The sequence below is a fragment of the Zosterops lateralis genome, assembly GCF_965231275.1.
Source record: "Zosterops lateralis genome assembly, chromosome: 8".
NCBI lineage: Eukaryota > Metazoa > Chordata > Aves > Passeriformes > Zosteropidae > Zosterops > Zosterops lateralis.
This window is the reverse complement of record NC_139768.1, coordinates 2,294,999-2,312,922: the sequence shown is the minus strand read 5'-3', so window position 1 is coordinate 2,312,922 and position 17,924 is coordinate 2,294,999. Positions and strand designations below refer to the sequence as shown.

Here is a 17,924-nt window from a genome sequence, read left to right as displayed (position 1 = left end):
CTCTCAAACTAAATAATTGTCACATCTCCGGCCTTTGGGATAAAAGCACGAAATTTTAAAAGTCATCTCACTTCACCTTAAAGTCCCTTCCCAAACATAATTATAAATTTCTAAGCCAAACACCAGGGGAGACTTTTTTTTTTAACTTTAATTTACTGTGGGTCCATCAACTTTGACCACAGTTGAAGGTACATTTTCTCCCCATTAGTTCTGTCTAGTCAAAGGAGCTCACGTAGCGATGACGCATCTCTTGCAGATAAGGGTATCCACTGATTTGATTTACTCAGGAAGCTAAATTTATTATGCAACATTTTACAAGTATAATTCTGCTTTCTCTTGATGGTAATAAATTCGATATCAATTCCCACGAGACAAGAGAACCAGTCCTTTTATTATCCAGACATGACCCCTAGAGCCAGATTCCATTTTAGAGACGGGAAATGACCATATCTCTGATTAAAAGGGAAACTTTAATCAAATAAAGTGCCTCATCAAGAGAGAGCCAAGATTCCAATACTCCTGACTGCAGCACAGCAACGATCCAAAGTCATATCTGCCCCCAACCCATTACTGCCAACTGCAAACGTGATATCCATCCTAAACAGGAGGTGCATCCTTCAGCCATCTCCTCATCATCTGGGTACCTGCTCCTCCCACACTCACAGTCCTGTGCAGAAATATGTTCTCAAGAAGCTACGCCAGGGTCTTTTAGAGGAATCAGAGGAAGATGGACTTTGTGGTGTTTGGTTTGATTTCTTTTTTTTCCCCAACCAAACCAGTCTCTCATAAGTGACAAGTATCTTGACATCATGCAGCCAAGTGTAGCTTGGCTTTTAGCTCAGTGCCCTTCTAGTCAGACTCTTCTATTCCTTCAGACACTTTTCTCCTACACCTTGAAATTAGTTTGTGAAGCATTCAGGATAACAGCTTATTTAGAGCCCCAGGTCCCGACTGTCAGTGGTGCATTTCTGCAGTTTTACAGTAGATGTAATAAATGAATAACAACAATATGGATGTCTGGGGGTATTGTTATTTTAAATATGCTCTGAGGTTCCACTCCTGTGTAAGCACAATCAGATCTGTATGCTACTCCATGCAGGGATCCATCTTAAAGTCTTTCTGGCCATCCAGAATGTTTTCTCACAACAAGAGCAAGACACAGCGACTGACAGATAAATCACCTCCCTCTCAGCTGTGGAAGCCCGGCCACGCAAGCAAATGAAGTCGCCCGAACTCCACAATCGCTGGGCTGGGAGATGGGATCATTCCACACAGCCTTCTGCAGAGATGCTCCCTGGACCAGCCCACACGTCATTTCTGCTACAGGAGCAATGAAATGCTGCTTTGTGCTGAGAAGTGATTCCCAACACCTCTGCAAATTCCCAATTCCCTGCACCGAGCGAGTCTCCACAGCTCCTCCAGCTGCTGCACCGGCCCGACAAATCGCGGGCACAAAAACCGTGCTTGAGGATTATTTCCCTGGCGTTTGTCAGAGCGCTGGTAACACGCTCCCATGCGGGAAAATAGTTACTGTGTTGCTGTATGATTTCCGATTAAACTCCCACGATCTCACGCCCCTCCTGAGGTGGGGCAAAGCTCAGCCCCGTTCTTGAATAGCCCAGATCCCCCGGAACGCCCTCACACCCTTCCCTGCCCGCGGGCAGCCCGGAGCATCTCTGGGGTCAGACGGCGGCGGCAGAGCGGCACAGCCCGTACCCGCCGGGCTCCGCTGGGGCAGCGGGGACACGGGGGGGACACGGGCGAGCACACATCGCCCCGGCCCAGAGAGAAGCACCGGAGAGCTCCGGGAGGCTGCGGTGGAACCAAGCTCGCTTCCAGCGACCAGCCGAGCCGTCGGGCCGGGCAGAGCTGCCGTCGGGCCCCCGCCCCGGGGGCGGCACCGCGTTCCCGCCGCCCCCCACCCCTCAGGCACAGCCCCTCAGGGCGCGGGCAGGGCTGGGCTGGGCTGGGCTGGGCCGGGCTGGGCTGGGCTGGGCTGGGCTGGGTTAGGCAGGGCTGGGCAGAGCTCCCATCCCCATCTCGGTGCAGCGGGGCGGGGCACGGAGGGCGGGCGGGCGAGCGAGCGGCGGGGGCGGGTGGGGTTTCGGTGCAGCGGCGTTTATTAGTGTGGTGATGGAGGAGCGGCCCCCGGGAGCCGCCTGGCAGCGGCGGCGCGGGCTGACGGCCGCCCGGAGGTGAGCGGCGCCGGCGGCTCGGGCGGCACAGGCGGCGGGGCCGCCCCCCCCTGCCCCATGCGGGCGGCGGGGCGGCACAGGAGGAGCTGAGGGGCCATGTCGGAGGCGGGGGCCGCGGGCCGGGCGCGGGGGGCCGCGGAGCGCCTGTCGGAGGCGGTGGGCGAGCGGCGGCGGCAGCTGGGCACGGCCATGGGGGAGGCGCGGCGGCAGCGGCGGCTGCTGCTGGTGGTGGTGTGCGTGGCGCTGCTGCTGGACAACATGCTCTACATGGTCATCGTGCCCATCATCCCCGACTACATCGCGGCCATGCGGGGCGGGGGAGCCGCCGGCCCGTCCGCGCCCGCGGGGGGCAACGGGAGCGGCGGCGGCGGCAACCGGAGCCTTCTGCCCGCGCGGTACCCGCCGGCCTCGGGGGACAACGAGGACGTGCAGATCGGGGTGCTGTTCGCCTCCAAAGCCATCCTGCAGCTGCTGGTGAACCCCCTGAGCGGCACCCTCATCGACCGCGTGGGTTACGAGGCGCCGCTGCTGGCCGGGCTGGCCGTCATGTTCCTCTCCACCGCCACCTTCGCCTTCGCCGAGAACTACGCGACCCTGTTCGCGGCGCGGAGCCTGCAGGGGCTGGGCTCTGCCTTCGCCGACACGGCGGGCATCGCGCTGATCGCGGACCGCTACCCCGAGGAGCCGGCGCGGAGCCGCGCCCTGGGCACGGCGCTGGCCTGCATCTCCTTCGGCAGCCTGGCCGCCCCCCCCTTCGGCGGCGTCCTCTACGAGTTCGCGGGCAAGCGGGTGCCTTTCCTAGTGCTGGCCTGCGTCTGCGTCCTGGACGGGCTCCTGCTGCTGCTCCTGGCGCCGCCCGGGGGCACCGGGGCTCGGGCCAACATGCCCGTGGGCACCCCCATACACCGCCTCATGATCGACCCCTACATCGCCGTGGTGGCGGGGGCGCTGGCCACCTGCAACATCCCGCTGGCCTTCCTGGAGCCCACCATCGCCAACTGGATGAAGGATTCCATGGGGGCCAGCGAGTGGGAGGTGGGCCTCACCTGGCTGCCCGCCTTCTTCCCCCACGTGCTGGGCGTGTACGTCACGGTGCGCCTGGCCGCCGCCTACCCGCACCTGCAGTGGTTTTACGGGGCCCTGGGCATGGCCATCATCGGCGCCAGCTCCTGCCTGGTGCCGGCCTGCAGGAATTTCGGGCAGGTCATCGTCCCCCTGTGCGGCATCTGCTTCGGCATCGCGCTGGTGGACACGGCCCTGCTGCCCACGCTGGCGTTCCTGGTGGACGTGCGGCACGTCTCCGTCTACGGCAGCGTCTACGCCATCGCCGACATCTCCTACTGCGTGGCCTACGCCCTGGGGCCCATCGTGGCCGGCCAGATCGTGCACACCATGGGCTTCGCGCAGCTCAACCTGGGCATGGGGTTGGCCAACGTGCTCTACGCCCCCGTCCTGCTCTTTCTCAAAAACGTCTGCCAAATGAAACCCTCTCACTCGGAGAGGAACATCCTGCTTGAAGAAGGACCTAAGGGACTCTACGACACCATCAGAATGGAGGAGCGCAAAGGAACGGGGAAAAGCCTCCAGCCAGGGGGAGAGATGGATGAGAATGGAATGGGCTCTTACCACAGAGACCTGAAAGGGGTGTCTGAGGAGGACTCATCAGACTATGAGTACAGTTAGGTTCCCTCCATGTGGCCCAGGAGCAAGGAGAGGCGTGTGGGACAGAGGCAAAGCAGGGGGATGAAAATGTTACTGCGTTGAATGGCACGGGCTCTTACCACAGAGACCTGAAAGGGATGTCTGAGGAGGACTCATCAGACTATGAGTACAGTTAGGTTCCCCCCATGTGGCCCAGACACAGGGAGAGAGGCAAAGCAGGGGGATGAAAATGTTACTGCATTATGTTTCTGTACTGATGTGCAATATCTACACTTTAACCTTTGTCATGATGTAATGGCTTTCTTCTAGACTTACTTTTAATCCGTATTTTCCCCTCAGCATTCTGGCAAGGTGGAGGGAGTGGGAAATGGGAGACGATACTGAAAAAAAATTATTGGAGAAAAAAAATTATTAGCAGAAATCTGAGGGGATCTTCAAAAACAAAAGAAAACACACCAAAAAGAAAACAAAAAAAACCCCATCAGCCTTGTAGCTGGGGGTCTAATTGTGCAGAGTGTTCTCAAACTGAAACTGTGTGTGATATACTGTATATCTCTGTAAAAAATTACAAGAAAAGCAAAAAAAGTATGCGTAAAATTCCAAACGGTGTATTCAGGGACTTAGTAAATCTTGTGTACATATACTCGGACTTTCAGTTGGTTTCATATATTTAAGAAGAGCAACAGCTGTCTCATTTTATTCTTCCTTGGGAATAAACTGAAGTATTGTACCTTTTTTTTTTTCTCTCTCTTGTGCTGCTCTCCGGTAAGTGCAATATGCTGTATTATGTTGAAGTCCAAGTTACAAGAATAATACGATCTGAATAAACAGAATTGAAGGGGATTGATTGTCTTTTGTTTTGTTTTTGAGGGCTGCCTGGGGGAAGGAGGTGGTTGTGCTCAGTGTAACCCCCAAAGTCACAATTCCCCAGAGCACAATCCTCACTGTGTACCAGAATGGCACAGGATAAAACCCCAGCACAAAATGTTCTCATTCATTCATTCTTCACCACACAACGGGGCTGAGCAAACATTGTGTTAAAAACAGCTCCTGGAATTCCCGTGCGGATTTGATTTTAATTCCCCACAATCGCGAATTTCAATTTTATAATATTTCAAAAATGACACCACCAGCAGTTAAGAGATACAATAGAGGAAGGTGCCTTTCTCAGTGCTAAACGCTGCCCCAATTAAAAGGCACCCGCCTCAATGACCCGACAGGGATTAAACAAAAAACAAAAGACGGGTGAAACGCTTCTTTCAAACATTTGTAAACAGTGAAAACCTTCGATCCACTCACAAGGGAACCAGACCGCACCATTTCCCCTGCAAAACTCCCTTAAAATAAACCAAAATCGTTTTGTTTTAAATTCTTAACCTATTAGAAAACAAAATAAATTATTTTATATAAAAGAGAGGAGGAAAAAAGACATTTTACAAGCACCTTGAAGGGCTCTCACCCCTCCGGGAGGATTTGGGCTCTGCAAAACTCCCGAAGACAAGGGATGGATGGATGGATGGAGGGATGGATGGAGGGATGGATGGATGGATGGATGGATGGATGGATGGATGGATGGATGGCTCTTTGGCACGGCTGTTCACGGAGGAGCGACGGCGGGAGGTGAGACCTGCGTCCCTAAAACCGCATCTTTGTGTCAAAAAAAAGCAAAACTCCAGGCCGATTCTGCAGCTCCCCACGGCACCTCCCGGGATCTCTGCAGCCCCATCGCGGTTTCCCTCCCTCCCTCCCCGGCATCCCCGCCCGCCCCGTTCTCCACCGGAGCTTTCAGGAGCCGCAAACGCCCCACTCGACTCTGGCGACATCCCCGCGGGTCTGAGAGCTCTGTAACCCCCCGGGGCTGCCCGTGCCGCTGCCGAGGCTCATCCCCCCGGCCTCGAGAGCGCCCTGAGCCCGGCTGTCCCCGCCCGCCGCCCTCGGGGGACTCGGGGCGAGCCGCCGCCGTTACCAGCGGCCGCGGGCGGGGAGCGGCGCCTGTTGCGCGCAGCGGGAGGGGCGGCGGGGCCGGGCCGGGCCGGGCCGGGCCGTGCGGGGCGGGGAGGAGCCAGCGGCGGTGGGGTTGAGCCGCCCGCCCCGCACGCCCGCACCCAGAGGGGACCCGGCGGCGGAGGAGGCGGAGGTACCTTGGACAGAGGCTCAGAGCGCTCCCGGCGGCCGCTCCGGAGATCCCCGACGGGCAGGTACGGGCGGGAGGGAGCGCTGAGGGGCCCGCGCCTGCCGCTGCCACGACGGCGCGGCTGAGGGAGAGTCTGGGGCCGGGAGAGCCTGGGGACAGCCTGGGGACAGCCTGGGGATGGAGACAGGGAGAGCCTGGGGGCGGGGACAGCCTGGGGATGGAGACAGGGAGAGCCTGAGGCAGGGGACAGCCTGGGGACGGGGAGAGCATGGGGCTGAGGGAGAGCCTGGGGACGGGGACAGCCTGGGGACAGCCTGGGGATGGGGAGAGCCTGGGGACAGCCTGGGGATGGGGAGAGCCTGGGGACAGCCTGAGGACAGGGAGAGCCTGGGGACGGGTCGGGGGGTCCCACAGAGCGGAGTTCCCTTCTCCAAACTCGTTGGGTCAGGCGGCGCCCCCGGAGCCGCCCGAGGGTCCCCCCGCGATGGGCGGTTGGGCAGGGAAAGGGCTCCCCTTCGGGGCTGAGCCTTGGGAAGGTGTCGGGAGCGCTCCCCGACGGGTCCAGCGCTCCCACGGCCCGCAGGGAGCTCAGCCCGGTGACAGGGCGGCTCCTCGGCTTCACACCCTATTCCTGACAGCGCACACATCCCTCTGAACCTCAAACACAGACTCCTGACAACTTTAAGCTTATCCTGATAACACTGAGAGTGAGGATGAATGGATGGATGGGGACTGAATGCATTGCCCCGACAGCACCACACACTGCGAGCCGCCTCCCAAGTTCACCATGTCAGGAGAACTCGAGTATAAGCACATGGGCTTATTTTAGTCCTTCTCTGCTCTCTGCTAGGAGAGATCAGTGCCTTTTGTTGTGTGGATTTGAGTTGCTGCTTTGAGCTGTGGGGAAGGCCACCCGGCTCTCCAGGCTGCTGTGGCTCCCATCCACTGTGCTAAGCTGCTCACCCTGGTGCTCCAGCTAAGCCAGCTGTAAATAAAAACAGCTAGGATTATATTTTCTTCTTTTTTTTTTTTGCCTAATAACTTTGACAATGTACCTCAAGGCTTTCTGGTGAGCAACTTTGAAGTCATCTTGAATTTCTGCAGGATTTTCTCCCGTGTCAGTTTTTCTCGTCCTTTATTAAGCAAATGCAGGATTGGGTGTGATGCTAATCTGTCAGCACTTGAACCAGAGACAAAGCATCCCTTCATCCCTGCAACAGAGAAAAGCACAGTTCAGGCTACCACCTCCAAACCAAACTCTTTATCACACTGTTTTTACAGATATGCAGGGGTGTTAGTACCAGCACTTCCCAGAGACATTGAGCCAATATAGGCTTTTAGTCAGCGTGACACCATATTGCAGTTTGACTAAAAAAAAAAATTAAAAAAAAAAAAAAGGAAAGAAGAACAAAAGTCCCAGCAAAAAATAATACCAGCAGGATTTTTCCTGTAAGGGAGTACAGTTTGAGGGGCTCTAAAGATAAAATGGTTGCTCTGTATTTGAATGCAGGACTGTGGGCAAGCCAAGAGTCTTCCAAGAGTTACAGGAGGTGCATTGTTTGAGGTGCTTTGGACCTGTGTTTTGGGAATAGAGTGCATGGCCAAGTGATGAGCCCTGTGCAGCACACAGGGGGAGCAGAGCAGTGCAGGGGGTTAATGTGGCCTTTCCATGAGGGAAATCATCTCTCACCTGGGTTGAAATTGTGAGCAGATGACAGACCAACATGAGTTTGCTGCGTGGCTCATTGCAGGGCCCCAGGGGCATCTCTCAACCTTATACAACCTATTTCACAGCACATGGCCCCACTGACAGCCAGAGCAGGACAGGGAGAGGACACGATCAACACAAGGTGTCAGTGACCACATACATATTGCATGCTGAGGCTGCAAGGCTGGAATAGCCAAACTAATTCCTCAGGAGAGGAAAAATCCACAGCCATCTCTGCCTCTTGCTAAACAAAACTCTTCAACTCACTTGCATACACTGTAGAGTTTAATCCAAATGGTTCTTTAAAGCTCTTTTAGAAGTAATTCCAGTGCCCTGAATGTAATAATTCCAAAGATTACAGAAAAAAAAATATTTTCTACAAAGCAAACACATTGTCTTTTATATTTTGCATACATACAGTGCAAATTAAAAGAGAACAAAAAAACCTCCAATCCATCAAGACCTGACTGAACACAAAAAATTCCCTCTGCTGTAGCTGTATTTCTGTACTGTCATAATTAAAGGACAATTGCTTGGTGTGGTCACTAGTATAAACAGAAGAAATGTGTGTGTCAGACAGTTTATTCCTTCACAGGAAAGGAGTTGAGGCATCTTTAGAAGTGAAAACTGGGATAAGCACAACACCAGAGAGACATGAGTGAAAGTATTTCCTCTGTCACAGATTATTTTTGGTGACTTTTGGCAGGTTCAGCTGTCTCCCTGGATAAGTATTTGCTATTTGGAAAGACTGCTCTACACAGCAGCTCAAACCAGGGTACAGCACAGGGTTCCCCAGGCCAGACCTGTGCTCCCAAAGCACTGGCACCTACATTTAAAGGCTGTGGTGCTTTCATATAAAATGGCAAAAGGGGGAAATATAAGATCCTAATATAGAAAAACTGCAACATTACTATTTCCTGTGTCAACATAAGTGCATTCAAAGAAAAGTCCCCTCTTTCCTCCAGCTGACATGTAACAGTAATACAAAGCACACAGATTGTGCCACAATAAATTGCAAAGTAAATTACGGTGACAAAATAAACCACGCTGAGAGGGCACCTTTTATGAGCATCAGATAATTCTGAATAAATAAATTTATAGCAAAATGAGACAAACAGAATGTCAGAGCAATCTCCACAGGGCTCAGTTCAGCTACTTTGAATGTTGTACTTTTATTTCTCTTCAGGTTTGCATTCTGAAGCTTCTCTGTGTGTGTTTGTGCAGGGAATACTCCCCTCATACATTTTGGTTACAAATAATGGGTACTGACAAGACTTTAAATCTTTTCTGTTTCCAGAACTGAGGCATCAGGCTCCATAAGTGCCCCCGAGTGACTTCAATTTCTGTCCTCAACCAAAAGAAATGCAGGAATGCCTGACCTAGAAAAGAACATGCAGAAGAACGAGAAAGATACATGCAGTAAAAATGAGAGAGTAAGTAACTCTTCCCAGAAAAGTAAAAAGGAAGAAAAGAAGATGACTTAACAACTTTTAATTCTGTAAATTAATATCATAACTGTAACTCAAGCTCTGTTCTAGAGCCAGTTTCTTCATTTCAGGGAATTCCAGTTATCCTGCAAAGGTTTATAGCCAGAAACTTTGATCTAATACTAGTGCTTCTCATATCCAAATAAACTCTTTCTCCCAACATCCTCTGAAGGATTACAGTAAATTAAATATTATTCTGCAACAAATATTTTTATACTACAAAGCCAGAGATGGCATGAAATTATTCATGCTAGTACAGCACTATCAAACTATCACATATGATTAATTTTCAAGCTGCTTTAGAAGGTGCTGGCTGTGTATGCCTGTCAATATTCAGCCTCCAGAATGTTTTTTTTTTTAAGCAGAGTCACGAACTGCACAGGAAGCTACCCAGAAAGACAGGGCCAAAGCCAGGTATCAAAAAGAAATACTAGTTAGCACATCTGTTTCCAATAGCCAATAAATCAATGACAGAAGAAATGTGTCTTGACTAAACATAGCTTGGAACTGTAGAATTACCATTCTTTAATTTCTGAGTGTATTACAGGCTAAATTGGATTTGCATTTCCATGAATAACAGGTAATCTTATGGCACTTTTCATGAGTATCTAAAATGTCTGGTTTCTAGATAGGGAACATTAGGCAGCACTGACTTTTCTGTGGATGTCAAAAGGCAGAGCTGGTGTCTGAGCTCAGAGGACACCCAGTCCCTGCCTACTGTTCATACCCTCCCTCCCTGCTTGCCCTGGACTAACTCTGAGCAGCAGGTGGGACAGGGAACTGCTAATCCTTTCTTCCACCCAAAATCACACTGTGGCCTGCAATCCTACTAAAATTAATGTCCATTACAGCAAGAGCTAGAAAAAAAAAAAAAAAAAAAAAAAAAAAAATCTGAACGTTGCCTGCTTTAGGAGATGGGCAAAAATCAAATTAGAACAATAAAGGCTCCAAAAGTTTATGGCCTACACTAATCACTAATGGACAAGCATTAGATGACCAATTCCCAACTAGGAGATGCAGCTCCCTCTCTGAGGAACCATACTCAGAGCATCACAGCCTCTTGCAATTTCCCAGTCTTTCATGAATTACCTCTTCGCTTGATTTTCCCACCGCCCCCATAATTGCTCTGGCTTTTAAATGACTAATTACACTTCACTTGGTTAATTCTACATTAAAAAACAAAGGAAACTTAATTGCATGGACAGCATGGAACTCTTTTCCTCCCAGATACTATTGCTCCAAAGAGGGTAAGGAGAAAGGAAGTATGAATGGAAATGTTTTATCAGGCCTTCCAGGGGGGTTCCAGACTGACTGACAGCAGAGATTTGGCTGGGCAAAATAGAAGGTTATTAAGGATTGTACCTAATTAGTACTAATAAACTGGTAGACCTGCATGTTTTCTACTTCTATCATTTTATAATCATTCACATTACCAATCAGACAAGTATTAACCCATGGTTTTACTAATCACAAACTAAATGCACTTCTTTACCAATGAAATACCTTTAGATATTAGTCTATTATTTCATAATGTGTTTGCAGATTTCCTAGAGTTTAGCTCAGGGTATTTGCTTGCATCACACCTCTTTGTCCTAGGATTTCTAGAATTTTTACCAAGGAATACTGTCCTTGATAATTTTCCACTAATCCCTTGCTCTATATATGTACAAACAGATACATTTGTATTAATCAGGCCTGTCAACTGCTAAAACAGAATAATTTAATTTTAATGGGATGTAACATATTAATCAGCAACAAAATAAAAAAAATAAGAAAAAAAAAAAAAAAAGAGGACAGATTGGAAACAAGTCGAATTACTCACTAATATATATTTCTGTTTAACAACTAGGAAGTGCCAAAACTTCCAGTTCCACCACTGCAGCAGACCTTAGGGATGTACCTACAGAGCATGAAACACTTGGTGCCAGAGGAGCAATTTAAAAAGACCAAGGCCATTGTGGAGAAATTTGGAATTGCAGGAGGCCTGGGGGAATCCTTGCAAAAAATGCTTGAGGAAAGAAGTGAAAAGACAGCAAACTGGGTAAGGAAATGCAGTGGAAAAATAATTGCTTTGTTGAATGATGTTTATTTACAAGTTCTTTCTGATGTTCTCTGTGAAATCACTGTTTTCTTTCAGCAGGTCAATGCAAACAGAGGTCATTTTGACAAAGGAACTTTACAGACATAATGGGCTAGATTTTTAAAATTATATCAAAACCCATGTCAGTATTATGTTTTCAGATCAACAGATTGTTGACATTAATGAGGACATTCATTCAAGTCAGGTTCATGCACAGAAGTGTCACAGCACCTGTAGGAAACACACCTTTTGGATGTAATTTCTTCCTTTGCCTTAAATAACAGGACTTAGAATTTTTATTAGAATGCAAAATACTTTCTGATAGGGCTTTAAAAGTGCCTTGCACAGCCACCTACCCAAAGTTCTAATCCACTCCAATTCTTCTGGAATGGAATACTTCATTATAGGAATTAGTCTTTTAAAATTGAACTATTGTTTGCCATTCATTGTCATGCTATACCAGTGTAGTTCCCCTGAAGTAGTTACTTTGCCAAATATGCACATCCATGTATATACATGTACATCTATCACACAGACCATACTGAGACCTCTGCCTTTATAAAAGTTCAGCTTTTTGCTTCCCAAGGCAGGAAAATTAGGTAAGCCACAGAAAAAGTAGATTTTACCATTCCACAAAGTTGCAGTTCATCCTGCCTTTGTTAACCGTGTTAGAATAGGACAGCTGAAAAATTAGAGTTTTATTGAAGTCCTTCCATCCCAAGAAGGAAAATGATTTTGTGGGTTCAGTGAAATCCTGCAGGCTCATTACTGATGTCAGTGAATTGTAGTTCTCCCTTTTGTGTGACGCATGAAAAACCTCCATCGAATTGCTGCTACAGTCAGAGGGAAAAGGCTACAGTGCTGTCAGTGCTTTCATTTTAAAAGTAATGCCTAATTTCTGAACAAAATGCTGCCCAGTCTTGTTTTCATATTGTAACTCATGGTGGCTAAACTAACCAGCATTCAAATAGTGTTCCTGATGGGAAATAATATTCCAAAAGACAACTGCTCATTCGAACACCTATAGCATGAAAATTACAGAGGAAGGATGCATAAGCATTTTCTGAAATTGGGACAGTTTTAAATTGTGGTTATTAAAATAAATATCTGATTCTTAAGGTAAATTAGAAATGGTTATATTTAGAATTTACCATGCCAGGAGTATATCTCTAGTATGTTCCCCTGAAGACTCCAGAGACTGTGGGGGAAGCATCTGTTCCAACAGCAATGAAATATCTCAGAGGAAAACTTTTTCAACTGATGCATGCATTTGTGATTATTTTTGCATAATTTTTTTGTTGTTTATAGTTACCATATGCAAAGCCTGCCCTCTCAGAAAGACCATTTGATCTTTTTATGAAAACCTCCATTTTCCAAATAATGATTCTTCAATCTCTGCTCAGACATAAAGGAACACAGTTACCGTTCATCTGTGTTTTCAGTAAAAATGGTCAGATATTTAATGTGTGTCTGTCTGGGTCAAGAATCAGCAATCTGCATTTGTGTCGGTGGACACAAAGGGAATTCTCCAGGAGTCCTGTCCCAATGACACTCTCTGCAGGACTGAACCATTAGGCTTGGGAAATTCTGGCTTGCTACAGGACAATATCTGATGGCTGGCAATGGAGCATCTTGGCATTACTGACAAATACTTGAAAAGGCATCACTAATAAAACCCTGGCCCTCTCTTAAATATATTCTAATTGCTGTGCAAGAGTTAACTTGTCATATTCAAACATTTTCAGCTTGTAGAGAGAAGCAAACAACAAAATACTCAAAGCACCCCCAATCTGGAGCTTGTTTAGTTTTTGATGGAACGCACTGTAAATTGCCATTTATTGAGAAATAAGATTATGGAATTGCAGCTGAACTTGTGCTGAGCTGAGGTCACAGAGCCCAGACTGAAAACGCTCAGCAGCTCCATTAATCAGAGCCTGTGGCTGACACCAGGAACACCAGGCACTGTCCCTTCACCTCCAGACTGTTTTCGTGTGTGCTCTTGGCAGCTTTAAGATGTTGTGTCCCCTTCCTCCAGGTGTTTAACTACTGGCTGGACGACATGTACCTCAACAACCGCCTGCCTCTTCCAGTCAATTCCAGTCCTGCAATTATCTTTGCTCCTCAGTCTTTCAAGGACACAAATGACCAGCTGAGGTAATGTATCACGACTTTGCAGCTTTTGCCAAATGAAAGGATATTTCAAATGTACAGCTTTTGCAAAAAAGAAGACAATCAGCTTTCATTAAAAAATAAGGGCTGTAGCCATTAAAGTGATTTCCTATGAGGCTTGCTGACTGAGGGCAGTGTTTCTGGGATAACTCATACTGATATTCAGAAAGAAAGATGTCGTTACTATTAAGTTTATTGCATGAAAAAAAAAGCCATGGGATTTATATTTTTAAGGAATATTTATGGAGCTTTTTACTGTATGTGATTTAAGTAAATCACTTTGTGATGAAAAAGAATAAATACTAATTTCTGACACATAGTTTTAAGGAAAATAATCTTTAGCTTGGCTTTGCCATGACTCGTAGCCACCCTGCAAACTGGAAAGGCCACACTGGCATTAAATTGTTCCTCTCAGATGCACAAAAGGGCACCAGAAACACAGGGGACCTAAGAATAAGAATTCAGAAATCATTCTTCCCCAAGAACACTGCTTCCTTCAGGCCCATCAGTCCCAGCCCTGAACTGATATTTCTGCTTTGAGCTGTAGTGGGCAATTACTGTAATTTAAAAAGTAAGAAGGTAAGCATGTAGCCAAGCACAGAATATACCTCTCCAGACACCCTTAAAACAGGATTCCATTCTTCAGCCTTTGCCAAAACATTCTTCCTTTTAAAACAGTAAAAAAATCTACCTTCATATAGTGCAATTTTCCTCTTTGCTTTTTAGCACTTTCTAGCTGCTCATTACTGAAATAATTAACTGCATATGAATTTATGCTGTTATAAAACAGCCAGAACCTTGAAACCAATATGCATTATTTTAACATTTTGCATAGACAGCTAATGCATCTTTTTACTTTACTTTAAACATAACTATAAATGCTTCCATTCATTACTCACTAAATTTATTGTGCACACAGCTTTCAAAAAAACCTCCTTGCATTTTCTAATGCACATGCTTTAACAAGGAAATATTTTTCTCAGAGCCTCCCATTCTGACACAGTGCAAGCAGACAATGTCAGGAAATAATACACCTGTCCCACAGCTCTGCAAAAAGAGTATCTGCTTAGGACAGGAAGTACTCTAGTACTGGACAGGTTATGAGTATTGATATTGAAACCCATGTGAGGATTCTATTAAATATTCAGTCTCTGTTCCCATTCTCTAAATAAGCATTTTCAGGCTTCTTCCTGCAGTGCTCTGTTTAACCCTTTGAAGGGACTGTCTAGGATTTCATATTTCTTTTGACATGAATTAATTCAGGTTTTGGTGGGGGCAGGGAGCTCTTCTTGCCAAGCCAGAAGACTTTTTTTCTCCTTATGCTGTGTCATCAATCATTGAGGCTTTCCTCTGTCTCCCAGAAACAGCCAAATGACAAAAGACTGATGTCACTTCTCTTGCAGGTTTGCCGCCAATCTCATTTCGGGAGTGCAGGACTACAAAGCTTTACTGGACACGTAAGTAGCTTGGAAGGAGAGCTTGAGTACCCACAGGGCTTCTATTCAAGGCTGCTCTCAGTGCAAAGCTGGGCTGTATTGCACCTCTCCACCCCTGCCCCTGTCTGACAAGTTGCAAGCTTAGTCCTCTTTTGTAGAAAGAAAATCTCTGCACTGTAAGATCTTCTTCCTCCTGTGGTCTCTGCAGCCTTTCCTGACCAGCAGCACCATTATTTCCTGCTGCAGTGTCAGTGGAGTATTTTATAATCCATAATCATAATTGAGACTGTGATAATTGGGTTTTTTTCCCTGGCAACTAAAAAAGCCTTTTAAGAGATGCTGGTTTCACCTACCTTCCAATCATAAAAAAAAGAAAAAGTTTTTCAGCACGTATTACTCCATAGGTCTAGGTAAAAATTAGCACAAAAGCCAGGACCTGTGGAAAACAGAAATTCCCACTGTATTGCCCAAGTCATTCCTGTTTGTCAGGCAAGGCCCTGTCACACACTCTCTAACCAGTCATCACAGTACAGTTCTGCTGTGATTTACAGGGAATTTAATCAGTACCTTTCTTTGAGGCTGGTCTTTCCCAGCTGTTGTGCTGGGAAGTTTCTTGGGTCCCATCTAGGCAGGCTTCCTACACATATTGCAAAGCTGCTTGTGACCTGCTATTTCCAATTCCACTAGATGATAATGCAGTTGCTTAATGAATATGCATGAAGCTGCCAGGAATGATGTATTTAACTTTGGTATGGGAATTCATCTATTTCCCTTATACTGTAATCTCATTTTATTATTCAATTTGTGTTATACCTGATCTAATTGTAACAGAACAAAGGACAGATTAGATTTCTTTTCCTTTCTGTCTCTCTCCCCTCTTTTCCTCTGGCTTTGTTTTTCTTCTTCTCTGCAGCCATGCTTTACCTCCTGATTTTTCTCGTGGACAGCTGTCTGGTCATCCTCTCTGTATGAAGCAATACTATGGACTCTTTTCTTCCTATCGTCTTCCAGGATGTACCAAAGATACCCTCGTGGCCCAGAAAAGCAATGTTATGCCAGAACCAGAGCACATCATTGTTGCTTGTAACAATCAGGTAAATTCATTTTCTTTTTTTTCATACCTTTCTATATTTCTTAATTTGCTTAAATTCACTCCAGAAGAGCCTAACCTAATCTCTGCTCAGAAATGCAATTAGTGTGCTACGTATGAACTCACTTCTTACCAAGCGTTTGCAGTTGATATTTCCAAAAGATGCTTCTGCAGCATTTTTCTCCTTGGCCCACATTATGTTCCAAGTACAGTGATGCAGAAAGGAGGAATGTGGCAGAATTCATTTGCTTTCTCTTTCAAACAAAAATGTTTAATAAACAGAGATGAAACCACAGATAAAAAAGAATCCTATTAGAGTGCATTTGCTGGGAATGCTCTTCTCTTGACAGTCAAGCATTGCCACACAGTTCATGGTTAACTGTACCACCATCACACCTGTGCATGGCACAGACACCAGGTAGGGGCCCTAAGCTATGCCTGAAGAACTTAGCACAGGTGCAGACAGAAATACTGAAGTGTTAGAGTGACTCTGCCCCAACCAGTGATTACCAGGGAGCAGCAGAGTCTGTTTCCTGGGCACAGCTTGACTATTTTCAGTACTGGAGCCAGGCCTGCAGGCACTCTTAGAATGAGGAGGTAGGTTACAGTGAAGTGCTTTCTGCTTTTCCAGGAAGTGCAGGAAATTTTCTAGATTCTCTGTGTTATATCTAAATAAACAATACCACGAAAATTACTTACATACTGCCTGATTTTATCTGTCCAAGTGGTTTTTTAAGCTTGTTCAAATATTTTATTTGAGCCCAACACACAATGTAAGTCCCCTATGGCAACTGGCATTGCATTGCTGTTAAAACACAGGAGGGGTGAGCCCTGAGCCATTCCCCAGTGGTTTTGTGTTCCATTGCGTGCAGTCCTGGCTCTCCAGGCAAGACTTGAACATCTCAACACCTACCCAGGGGACAGCAAAATGTTGGACCACAAAGGGTCCAGCCCACCTCTGACTGATCTTCTGACTTCTGTCATTTTATATTTTTTTTGCAGTTTTTTGTTTTGGATGTTGTCATTAATTTCCGTCGTCTCAGTGAGGGAGATCTTTTCACTCAGTTACAAAAGATAGCAAAAATGGCAGAGAATGAAGAGGAGATGCTGCCTCCAATTGGCCTGCTGACAACAGATGGAAGAACAGAGTGGGCAGAGGCCAGGACAATCCTTATGAAAGGTTAGCAGCAGCAACCCCAGCTTCCTCTTCATCATCTTCCTCCTCACCATCACTGCCTTTCTTTGCTGAGAGCAAACATCACAGCAAACACAGGACTGAATGTTCAACCCCACTGCTGACTTTTTCCAGCAGTAGGAAACTCAGTATGTGTAAGATGTGTGTTGCCAGGGGAGCAATGGCTTGTCCCTTTGGCTCTGTATGTTTAAGTGTTATGCCATGTAATAACTCTCACTCCATTCTTTGTTTTTCATCACATAAATTACATTACATCAGATTTTGTGATTTGTCTCTTTCTTCATATCCATTTTGTACCAATAGGAACGATGTATCCTCTTAGCTTTTGGCAACTATTATTTGATGTTATTGATCTTATCCAACTAAAGCATCTGCAAGTTAAACACCTATTGAATCCAGTTGTGTGACTCTCTCTAGTCAATGGAGAAGGTGCCAGGGCTGATTCAATCAATTCTTAAGTAAGTATTTAGGAAAGATGGCACCAGTTATTATCTGGGCACTGCTCACTCTCTCTTTTCCAACAAGCAGCATTTACCTGTCTCAGATTCTGGACTTGAATATCAAACTTGGAAACAGTTGAAAATAAAGAGTGGGGTTAGTGACCCCTATCACATCACACCTTATGTGTTTTACCCTGAGGCTGAGTGATATAAATGCCCTCTTTTTGCCATTTTACACGTCTTAAGTATTTACTTTTTCATCCTGAAGAAAACATTAACTCATCTCTTTATCTCCAGTTCAGCAATGCCACAGAAAATATTGCTGTTT

General features: G+C 46.7%; 2 protein-coding genes across 2 annotated transcripts in view; both read left to right on the top strand.

Annotated features, from left to right (window-relative positions):
• Nucleotides 1-2,291: 2,291 nt before the first annotated feature.
• SLC18A3 (solute carrier family 18 member A3) lies at nt 2,292-4,766 on the top strand (the record flags this gene model as incomplete). Its single annotated transcript, XM_083865842.1, has 1 exon — nt 2,292-4,766. One exon carries the CDS (start codon nt 2,292-2,294, stop codon nt 3,876-3,878), a length of 1,587 nt encoding a protein of 528 aa, XP_083721968.1. The 3' UTR covers nt 3,879-4,766.
• Nucleotides 4,767-5,953: 1,187 nt separating this feature from the next.
• Nucleotides 5,954-17,924, top strand: part of CHAT (choline O-acetyltransferase) — a gene marked incomplete at its 3' end in the record, with an annotated part of 29,039 nt that continues 17,068 nt past the window's right edge. Inside the window, exons 1-7 of the mRNA XM_083867000.1 lie at nt 5,954-6,055; nt 8,997-9,132; nt 11,036-11,227; nt 13,302-13,420; nt 14,839-14,892; nt 15,785-15,965; nt 16,964-17,141. Of these exons, the coding sequence (XP_083723126.1) occupies nt 9,070-9,132; nt 11,036-11,227; nt 13,302-13,420; nt 14,839-14,892; nt 15,785-15,965; nt 16,964-17,141 (787 nt within the window). The 5' untranslated portion in view covers nt 5,954-6,055; nt 8,997-9,069. The remainder of the gene's footprint in view (nt 6,056-8,996; nt 9,133-11,035; nt 11,228-13,301; nt 13,421-14,838; nt 14,893-15,784; nt 15,966-16,963; nt 17,142-17,924) is intronic.